The 11,675-nt window shown below is 30.9% G+C and overlaps 1 protein-coding gene across 1 annotated transcript; it reads right to left on the bottom strand.

The window, feature by feature from the left end:
- Positions 1 to 1,025: 1,025 nt before the first annotated feature.
- PGA4 (polygalacturonase 4) lies at positions 1,026 to 3,148 on the bottom strand. Its single transcript, XM_021425182.2, has 5 exons — positions 2,879 to 3,148; positions 2,398 to 2,712; positions 1,979 to 2,268; positions 1,670 to 1,886; positions 1,026 to 1,561 (listed from the first exon to the last, which is right to left on the bottom strand). The coding sequence occupies exons 1-5, from the start codon at positions 3,089 to 3,091 to the stop codon at positions 1,322 to 1,324; spliced, it is 1,275 nt and encodes a 424-aa protein (XP_021280857.1). The 5' UTR covers positions 3,092 to 3,148; the 3' UTR covers positions 1,026 to 1,321.
- Between the last annotated feature and the right edge of the window lie 8,527 nt (positions 3,149 to 11,675).

Genomic DNA, 11,675 nt, shown 5'->3' on the forward strand with positions numbered 1-11,675 from the left:
TTGTTATATTAAACAATAAACTGAGAAATATCAATTAATAAATAGAGTTTTCAAAGTCTAAAAAAGATAAAAAAAATAAAATAAAAAATAAAATAGAAAAAAAAGAAAAAATAATACCTAAATGCAATTTTAAATTTTAGATTTTATTTTTTCTTAATTTTTGTAAGAACAAAAAAAACCTAGAATGATGATTTGCAAAAAAGGAGAGAAGAGAGGGAGATCGATAGGGAAAGAGGGAGGGAGTATTTTTTGAGAGTGGATCTTTTTGAGGAAAATAACTCTCCTAATAAGTTGGCATGTTTTTTTTTTTTAAAAAAAAAGAGACAATAGAAAGCTCTTAATCGGAGCTTTTTTTTAAGCTCTTTTTTCTTAGATTTTATTTTTTAAAAAAAATTACTTTTTTTGAGAACTTTTCACAAAATTATGTTTGAATTAGCTTCTACTTTTAAGTAGTAAATAAATTAAAAATAAATCAAGTCAAATGGGCACTTAATGTTAAAAATGACTATTACTCAAGAATAAATTTTAATGCATATAATAAATAGCCTTACTAAGAAGGCTTTTAATATTGGGTGATCGTTACTAAGTTTGTAATGTTGAGTAACAATTAGAAAGCTATTATATGATTATTAAAGTAATAGATTTTATAACCGTTAATAATAATATAATAAAATTTATTCTTGAGTAGAAAGTAAATGAAGGAAGTGTACATAAAAAGCTATATAAAAATAAGTTAACACAAAATATGTACATGATATAAGAGGAAGAAACTAGTGTAGTTTAGGAAAAAGTTTTAAGGAAATCTTTTAATTACTTCCATATATGAGTTATCAAGCTAAATTTTTCAAAACAACCCAGAATAAAAATAACTCATGAACCTTACCAATTATTTTGAGTTACATTCGTTGCTATTCATATGAAATGATTATCATGTGCAAAATAGTATCACACTTGTATTAATTATTTCACATAAAATAGTATTGTATTTATTTTAATTATTCTGTGTAAAGTAGTGTTTCATATATAATAATTATTTATATTTTTTTATATAATATTATATTATAAAATAATTTTTTTAAAAATAAATAATAACTAAAATCAACTATCTAGATAAATTACAAGGCTAACTGCACCAGGAAGTTCAAAGTCTCAAGTTAAGCTTCCCTACACCAGCACACCTGCCACTGCCCAATTATGGAAAAATGGGCGCTTCCTCAAAGTGCACGTGCAGTGGAGGCAAGCTTTGTAGAGAGGTGGAAAAGAAAGGGTAAAAAAATTTTGATATTGTGATATGAATGGGTATCGCATCCAGGAGAAGAAATTAGGGACAAGCTGGCGGACTCTGTTTACCGCCAGATGTAACTTTCACATTCAGACATGAAGCTGACAGGGTTGAATTTTGCATGCTTCTGCGGGTGCTCTTATAGGCCAAATCGATGTCAACCAATTGAACACCTTGGCAGGGGACTTCGGAGCTGCATGACAAAGAGACGGCAACCGGTGATTTTGAGGTGCCCCTGATGTTCTTGTAATGGACATGACTAACTTTCACTCTTGATGGCTGCGCATAACAAAACAGGAGTTTAAAATACTTAAATCACTGCAGAATAAAGATGATCTTAAGTAGTAAAAGTTTGTGAAAGAAATGCAAATTGTGTTTGTGCATTACCGCACTCTTATGGGAACCGTAATTCTGATCTATGATAATGGGATTTTGAACCATATCCATTACAATGTCTTGGAAAGTGATGCTTGAAGCTTGGCTTGGAGGTGATCCAGGCCAGGTCTTGATCCTCGCACCATTGGTGGTGTTAGATAGCGTGCAATTTTTAACAACAATCCCACTTACGTCCTTCTCGTCTTTGTACTTGCCCAGGCTACCAATACTATTGCAAGCCCGAAATTGAAGAAAGAAAAAGCAAAAAGAACATTTAGAATTTTCAGAAATAAATTCTACTTGGTAATCTATAATTGTTACCTTATGCCATGTCCTGGACCACAAAAAACGCCGGAGATGGAAATGTTGGTCGCTCCTTGTCCAATGGAAATGCAGTCATCACCGGTTCCAATGTTGCTGTTAGTTATATTGACAAAACTGGAACTGCTTATATGAATGCCATCGGTATTCGGGCTTTTTGCAGGAGCAGTGATATTCAGGTCATGCGCTGTTATATTGGCACTGTGTGTGATGAACATGTGGAATGATTTTGCATTGACGGAACTGATCCCATTGACAACAGAATTGTTCACTCTGTGGAATTTAATTGACTGCGCCAACTCAGGAAAGGTTACAAGGAGTATTAGTTTCTTAAATCACCAAAAGTACTTGAAGGATGCTAACGGAATTAAAAAATGTTTATTGCTGAATAATTACATTAATTAACTGGTATTGCTTACCGCTGGAAGAAGTTGGCATCCGGAGTTGTGGCTGCAGTCATTGTATCCCCATACAGAGGCGCCCTGCCCATCGATAGTTCCATTGCCGGTAATGATCAAGCCATCAATTAACTCGAACAGGATCCACTCAGCTGTAGGATATTCGCTGATATCTGTCGTCGCTTTTATGGTTCCTTCAATTTTGACAGCTATAGGATTTGAGCTTTTGCATGGCCCCTGAAAAACCACCGGCCCAGTCAGATATGTTCCTCGCGGGATAACTAGCGTCGCTGGAGCACTAGCGCTGCATGCTGCCTTCCAAGCTTTAACGAACGGCTGCATAGAGAAGATATTTCAAGGTTAATTCTGTAGATACGGAGCTCGGTCAATTCAAATGGAAGGTCCAATGCATGTAAGGGTATGGAATACTGATATCTAGCTTCCATTGCTCAAATTCATGTAGACAAGCTGATGCGTGCCTCACCTCCTAGATCAGACTCACCTCAAAGTTATCGGTCTTGCCATCTGCCTTGGCACCATATGTCATAACATCAAAAACTGTGGCATCAGCGTCTGCGTCTGCATCAGCAAGATTGCGACGGACACGGAAACCATCCCGGTTACCCTCAAGTACTGCACCTTCGGCCACGCAGGAGAGCAAGGCTAAGCCTAACAAAACTACAGTTTTAACCTTGCATCTTCCAGCAATGGCCATGGTAACCGTGTACACGACAGCGCCTTATATATAATACCACAGTTTTTGGTGTGTATAAACACCGCAATGGAATCCATCTGAGATTCCGAAGTTAAATGTTTGGGCGCTCAGACTATCTTTAGCAAATTCTTACAAGATTAGACCGCGGTGGAATTCCTGGTCTTTGGTTTCTCCATGTTTATAGTACGTACCTTCGCTGAATTTAGCGCCACTAAATCTGCGCATATGTTAGAAGCCACAAACATCGGAAACAAAACTGGTACGTACTTTTATTTCTCAAAACATCTTTTCTTTGACTTATTAATTATTAAATAAATCTTTTCTAACACTGAAACAAAAACATGTAGTTTTCTACATGATAAAACTAATCTCCATATAAATCCAGTATCTTTACTAGCTAATATTCAAACTAACTACTCACTGAATTTGGGTTGTTGATGAAATTACATAAAAGCCTAATAACATAATTAAAATTAACATATAAAATAAGATTATATTAATTATTTAATTTATTTATTTCACACCCATATAAAAAGAAAATAAAAAAACTCTCTATTACTTAAGTTCGCAAACTCTAATACTACTAATTTTTACATAAATATTATTAATTATTAAATAAATTTTTATTAACCGGTAACACTAATTCAAACAATATTTTATATATGAGAATAAATTTTTATTAACTGGTGACACTAATTCAAACAGTATTTTTAATTATTAAATAATCCATATGCCTGCTTGGTACCACCACAGGAACAAAAATGCATATGAAGAAGAAGAGAGGAGTTTAAGAGACTCGGTGAGAGAGTTGAGAGAGAAAGAAAATGATTGTAACTTTTATGTCATTAAATATTATAAATTATTGACATTCATGTTTAGGTAGCTAAAAAGTTTTTAATTTATTTATTAATAATATGACATTTTATGATTAACAATATATTATTAATGCATCAAATATAAACCTTAACTCAATTAATAAATTTTGAAATAAATCGGAATCAAAATAATAAATTATCATCTCAAGAATATGGAATACAAAAAATCAGGAACCCTCCCTATGATAGAATATGGAGGTAGACTTTATGTTGCAGGGCGCACTTGCAAAAATGAACTCTCGGGATGTTAAAACAGTAACTAATCTGAAAGACCTACCATCTATATTTAAAAGGATTTCATATATAATGATATTAGAGACTTTTTAATTTGCAGATAACAGATAATTACAAGGTAATCAAATTGGTAATCATAGTAGAAATGGCATCATAAAGCCAAGACATTTTAATCTGTAAGTAGATTTGAAACCAACACAAAGTTCATTAAAAAAAATAAAAAGAGAGACTAATAAAGCTTATGACGAATTAGTGTATGTGTGGGTTTCTTGTGGCCACGATGCTCTACGACCACCTCTCCATGAAAAATTTTGGCTGCACGGTAACAATCCATGTCATCACTAGTGTCAGCACCTAGAACACCTGCAGGCTGAAGGTGACGGGGTTGGAAATGATGCTGGGAGCTTTGGTTAAGAGGAGGCCTAGTTTTTCTTCCAAGGCCTTCCTCCAGCAAAGCAAAGGCTTCAATCCCAATTCTTTCAAGGTCACTCGGAGATGCCATTTTACTCAATTTGCTCTCTCTGCTTAAGTAGAAATGTTGTCTTGGCTACGCTATGTATAAGGCCAAAGAAGCACGACCCTTTTATAGCATTCTTCTTCTTGGAATCTTCATTTTCAAATTCGTATAAAGAAGCCTAACTTACTTTCGGTGGCCCTTCACGTGGTGCTGCAAATGAAAATTCGAGTCCATCTCTAGCTATGTTTGTGACTTTATGGTTAAGTCAGTCAATAGTCAGCAGGATTCCTCGGGAACTTATCTCTTCCTATCTGAACTAAATAATTGTTGTAAAAACACTAACATTGTCGATGCTTCTGGTGTCAGGAAGCCAATTAAGAACTTGGAGGAGAGAACAAAGAACAAGGGATCAGGAACAAGTTGTACAAGAATGTACTGATTAGATTCCAGTCCCACCCTTGCCTCTTTATTCGGATTTCATCCAATAGTTTTGGCTCGCCGGGAAAAGTTTGTGGTAGAAGGTAGAATATGGATAAGAACACCTGGAGTGCAGGATAGGGATATGAAAGAGAATACCATCAATTTTTGAATGCCCATTTAATTCAAAGTTTGTAGTTGACGAGCTACAACTGTACTAGGATTATACTGTAAACGCCGACGGCGAATTTTGTTTCTTTGGACTGGAATACTGGATGCGGGGTTAATGAACGTGGACCGTGAACTAGCCCAGCCCACAAGTGTTTGTAATTCCAATTTTTAAATTTCTTTAATTTTTACCTTAAATTATAAATGTAATGTTTAATTATTAAAAAATCATTTTTATTTTTTATTATATTTAATTCAGTTAATGTATTTTTATTTTAAATTAAAAATTTTTTATAATAAATAAATAATTAATTATCATTAATTAAAATATCACTCTTTGTTTTTATATTCACATAAACATTAACGTTAAAATAGAGAATAAAAAATATCGCATATTTATCTCGTAATGCTAAATTAACATATTACATCGTATCAATTATGATATGTGAACATATTATATCATCATTAATTATAATATATTAATATATTATGATAACATCAAGTATTATAAAATAATAAAAAAAATTTAACTAAATTAATCACTAATAAAAAAATTTATTTAATTTAAAATAAAAATATAAAAAAAATTTAAATAGTTTAAAATTTTTTTAAATATTATATACCTAAACTATAACCATAAAAAATCATGTAGTTGTCAAATGTAGTAATTAGGGCCATTGTAGCAGAAATACTTCATTTTCTTGAGGACTTGAGCAGCAGCAGTTTGTTTTGCCTAGTTAATTTCCATGATGCATCAGAACTCGGAGATGACAGATGCGGAGTTGTAGGCCGCCTTGACGAGCGGCTTGTCTTTAACGTGTCCTTTGGGGTCCTTACCCAAACTTTATCCATATTTAAAACAAAAGTGATTTGAACTTGTGACCAATCGCCAATCTTTACCTTAATTAGCGCGATTTAATTAAAGAATATTTAACAGAAACGAGGTCAATCAATAATTCGTGACCAAACTATTAAAACACCCTAGCTTTATCAGTTTCTCTAGATATAACATGCTATTAATGATTAATAACGAATCCTGGAGCAAATCCTGTGGACACTTTGGATCCTCGTGATCTATCATCAACTTTAAAGCAAATCACGATCCAAAATAGTAATTCTGTCATGATTTTCCTAGGATTCCTCGTAATTATTGCAATCCAGTGATCCATCATCCTTTAGTTTTTTCGTAGTCGGCTATGCATAGAGATATCAACAAAGATATCCTTCATCGACCCACTGAAATGAGCATAGAAAATGCAAGGTTCCATCCCAAAACTGACAACCCAACTCAAAAGAACAAACGAGCTCAACCCATCACGAGCTTCCACCTAAACTTTAAAGCATCCTCCAGAAACGACCAGAGGATCGGAAAGTTAGAAGAATAGAACCAGCAAATAATCGCAGCAATAAACCATCAACACCAGCCACCTAAATTTTGAGGTCTGTTGACACCCATTTTTGCCAAATTGTCTGCTCACGAATTAGCCTCTCTGGGAATTCTAGAGAATTGGACGAATTAGATTTTCCGCGAACAAACCTCAATGATGTTTGAGGCAGACCTGAGTTGCCAAGGTGCCCTTTTACCGTTCCTTGCCCGAGACAATGCATGTGCCGAGTCATTTTTCATCAATTTGAAAAAGAAATGGAGTAATTAATCGGACTACTCCTCCTGCTTCCTTCGATGATTATCCATAATGTTGACAATTTAAGAAATCTTGGAAAGACTAGGAGTTAGGACCAGGGGTTGGAAGTGACATTTTTGTAAGACTGGAATACTGCCAGTCCTAGCATCCCAGGACACGTGTGTCGTTACTCTCCATACCAAAAATCCCATTGCATCCAACTCCCTGTGGGCTCCACGTTGTCCATTGAGACTTGAGAGTGGGTACCAAATTTAATAGCGAGGAAACAAAAAAAGGAAGAAACGTAAAATAACTCACTAGTATATAAAGAAGAGCCATCAGTATTAACAAAGAACAAAGAATAATCCACCTATATTTACATTGATAACCATGAGTGGCATTCCAAATCTCGACCATCGAATCATAATGAAAATTAAAGAGTGAGAGTAAATTTAACTGCGTTTTTTGCAGAATTGCCCATTAATTTTCCGATCTCGCTTGGACTTTGAATATTACTAATTACTAAAGATAATGTAATCTAATGGGCATCAGAGTACACGATCATTGGGGCCCCGGTTGGATAAGGATGATCGAACAAATAACAAAAGATTGGAGGATAGGACCACTTTTCAAAAGGTTAACGTTTTGTGCGCGTGACCCTCGCAGCCTCACTTAACGATTCAAAAGAACAAGGTTTTGCGAAGATAAGATAGGCTTTAGTCTTTAGAAATCAGCTGGCCACTGATGGCTTCCCGGTGGTGGACCAAAGCGGGGTCATAAGCTGTCCAGTGTATTGTGGTTGGATAGAGACATAACATAATGTATTTTCAAAAGAGTTGTGTTAATTTGCCTCATATTTATTATTTCACCTAATTTCTTTTCTCATTTGATATTGAATTACATTTTAAGAATTAATATCTTTCCTATTATGAAATATAAATTAAAAAAACAATCATGAAAAAAAATTAATAAAATAAAAAATTTTTATTCAAATGTGTATTTACAAATAAAGTAAAAGAGTGGCTAATAATCTTTAAATCTTAATTTTAATCTAATTTACAAATCTAGATATACATAATCAAATTTAAAAATTTCAATCAAATTATACTTCTAGTGTTTAGCTTGTTACGCTGTTTGACTTAATGTGAACTTTTTGAATAATATAATAAACATTCACATATATATTTATAACACTGTCCTTGAATATTCGTTATATTAAAAATATGTCTCATTAAAATCTTATTAGAAAAAAAATCTCATGAAAAAAAATTCGAGTAAAGGAAAAAAGTACATAATTCTTTTCAATAATATACTTTTGAAATACTATATCATTAAAAGCTCTACCAAGAAAAATCTAAGGGAAAAAGCTTTGATGAAGGAAAAGATTACAATGTGTATTTTACTTTTTTATGACTGTATTATCTAAGATCTTTAAAATTGTGCATTCCAATATTTTATACTAGCTTTTCAAACGTTGTAGAAGGAAATGCTTTGGTGAATAAATCTGTTAAATTATCACGTGAACAAATTTGCCAATCACTAATATTTTTTTTTTTTTTAAGATTATGAGTGAAAAAGAATTATGATGAATATGTTTTGTTTTGTCGTCTTTAATGTTTCCTTTCTTTAACTGTATTATGTAAGTAATATTATTTTCATATAACATTGTTGGAATTTCCTTCTTAGTTGACAATTCACACGTTTTTTAAATAGGTTGAATTATAAATCTTAACCAGACACCTTCATAACATCCCTTATGAATTACTAAAATTTTTATATATTTAGAGGAAGTAGCAACTATAGTTTGTTTTACAAAATACTATGAAATAGTTGTACCTCCATATTTGAATAAATAAGCTAGCTAATATCGTGATTTGTGTGGATCATATAAATATTCTACATCTGCATAACTAATTAAATTTGATTTTAAGACATTTGAATAATATAAGCTCATGTCCATTGCTCATCAGAGATATTAAAGTATATGTTTAATTCTATTTTAATGTTATTGCGTTAGAAAATAACTATATCTAGCTAATAAATTCACAACAAATGATATATCAGGTTGTGTATAACTAGCAAGATATATTAGTACTCTCATTACATTAAGATGTGGTACTTCAAGACTTAAAAATTCTTTATCATCTTCATGAGATCGAAAATAGTCCATTTTCACATCTAGTGACTTTATAATCGTTAGTAAACTCAATAGATGTTCTTTATCCATATAAAATCATTTTAACGCTTTTGTTATATAATTTAATTAATTGAAAAAAAATTTCATTTGTTAGGTGTTTAATCTAAAGATCCAAATAAAATTTTATATTTTTAAGGTCTTTCATATCAAATTCTTTCTTTAAATAACCTACGGCTTTTGATAACTCTTTAAGAGTTTCAATAATATTCAAGTTATCAATATAAATAGCAATCAAGATAAATTCATATTGGAATCTTTTTATAAAACACATAGACATACAAAACTATTTTTATAACAGTTTTTTAACAAATATTCACTAAGATGATTATACCATATGCATATGGATTACTTTAATCTATATACATGTTTCTTTAATTTGATCAAATAAATTTATCGAGAATTGGGTAAATACTTCAAGCAACTTAAATCTTTTAAGGATTTTCACATAGATATTGATATCAATTGAGCCATATAAATAAGCTGTAACTACATTTATTAGAAGAATTTCAATCTTTTCATATATTCTCAAACTAACTAAATATAAAAACGTAATTGTATTCACTACTAAAGAATATCTTTCTTTATAATTAATATTAGGTTCTTGGGTAATACATTGTATGATAAGTTATACTTTATATCTCACAATCTCATTTCTCTCATTTCGTTTTTATACAAATACCTATTTAAGTCTTATTGGTTTTACACCATTTAGTATATGGGCTACAAGTCCAAAAACTTCATGTTTTGCCAATTCCACTTTAATTGTGTCTTTCTACATTAGCCAATCATTTTTTTGTCTACATTTTTAAAAAGATGTAGGTTCAAAATCATCATTTTTTTTCATAATATTGAGCATTATATTATATGTAAAAATATCGTTCACGTTTACTTCATTCTCGTTTCATCTTTTCCCTCTATGACATAATTTATTGAGATTTGTTCATTTTCAATTATTTTAAATACCTGAATTTCTTTTAAAATTTATTCAATTGTATTAAGAGTCTTTTCTGGACTTTTTATTTCCTCTTTTTGACCATCTTGTATATTTCTTCATTTTCTTTTTCGAAGATTTTATTTTTAGAACCGATTAGTTTCTCACACCTCCAGCGTGCCTTGTCCTATTAGGGCATCAATAGAATATGAGCATTTGTAGCTGTCATATGACATTTTGTTATTCTCGTTAAGTCAGCAAATACATTTGGCAATCGATTTGTTATATTTTTGTAAATGAATTATTTTTTGAGCTTCCAATTCACATTAATTTATTCGATGATAAAAAATGATAGCATATTTCAAGAAATTTCTTTTTTCCAGTTGCTTATTTTCTTTCCTTAATATTAGAAAATTTGTTTCATCAAAATGAGAATCAATAAATGTTGTCTTGAATAAATTTTCTGTTAATGATTCTATATATTTAATTATAGATGAAGGTTTATATCTAACATATATTCCTAACCTCATTTAAGAACCCATCTTTGTGCGATGTGGTGGAGCAATTGGAACATATACTGCACATATAAAATGTTTTTAGATGAAAAATATTTGGTTTCTGATCACAAACCATTTGTGTAGGGTAGAATTTATGATAACTCGTTAGTATGATACGTACAAGTGCTACTATATGCAATTAGTTAGAAGTATTAATAAACAATTTTGCTAGATCATTTTGTATGTGGATATAAGCAACAGGCTATTCAACAGTTAATCCAATTTATATGAAATGTTCATTAAAGGCTTGAGATGTAAATTCACCAGTATCGCAAGACAAATAGTTTTGATTGCATAATCGGAAAAATGAGCTCGCAAGCAAATGATTAGGCAAGCAATCTTGCAAATGCTAAATTGCAAGTTAATAATAAGTACACATCTAGTTGATGCATCATTTAAAATCATAAAATATCTAAATAGTCCACATAGTGGATGTATGAGTCTATATATAACATCCTAAATACGTTTAAAAAAATAAAAAATTTGGTCTCAAGTTTAGCTGATGGTGGTCTTATAATTAATTTGTCTTTAATAACAAACAACAAATGAAAATTCATCATATTGAAAAATTTTCTAATTTTTCAATAAATGATCATATGAATTTTTAATAATTTTTCACATCATTATTGATCCTAGATAACCCAATCGATCATGCCAAACATTAAAATTATGAATAAATTTCTTATTTATTATAATATGAGTTTTAATCATTTTAATTTTTATGTAATACAAACCAAAGGATAAAACAGGTAATTTTTTTCAATATACATTTCTTACTCGATATAATAGATGCAATATAGAGGTATTCATCATCTATTTTGTTCGTTGTCTTAATATTATATCCATTCAGACGAATATCTTTAAAACTTAATAATTTTTTTTGAAAACTTAGTATAAAATAATGTATCCTCTATTATGAATTTCGTTTGTCTAGGTAATAAAATATTGCTCTTTCGGAATCTTCATTTAATCTTGTACTATTAAATGAATATCAATATTTATTTTTAATAAAATAAGATATATACAATAAAAAACGTAAAGTTAACATAAGAGAACATTAAATATAGAATTGTTAAAACATATAATAAGAATATATCATTTAAATATAATGAGAACATATAAAAAC

Source organism: Theobroma umbraticum, unplaced genomic scaffold, assembly GCF_002168275.2.
Source record: "Theobroma umbraticum cultivar Fairchild unplaced genomic scaffold, ASM216827v3 scaffold_4.1, whole genome shotgun sequence".
Taxonomy (NCBI): Eukaryota; Viridiplantae; Streptophyta; class Magnoliopsida; order Malvales; family Malvaceae; genus Theobroma; species Theobroma umbraticum.

What these genes read in the sequence shown, in the direction of transcription:
- PGA4 (XM_021425182.2), bottom strand. Translation starts at nt 3,091, where the DNA reads ATGGCCATTGCTGGAAGATGCAAGGTTAAAACTGTAGTTTTGTTAGGC. An exon ending in GCAAGACCGATAACTTTGAG is followed by an intron (nt 2,713 to 2,878) that starts GTGAGTCTGATC and finishes TTCTCTATGCAG; the next exon opens with CCGTTCGTTAAAGCTTGGAA. An exon ending in ACGGTTCCCATAAGAGTGCG is followed by an intron (nt 1,562 to 1,669) that starts GTAATGCACAAA and finishes TGTTATGCGCAG; the next exon opens with CCATCAAGAGTGAAAGTTAG.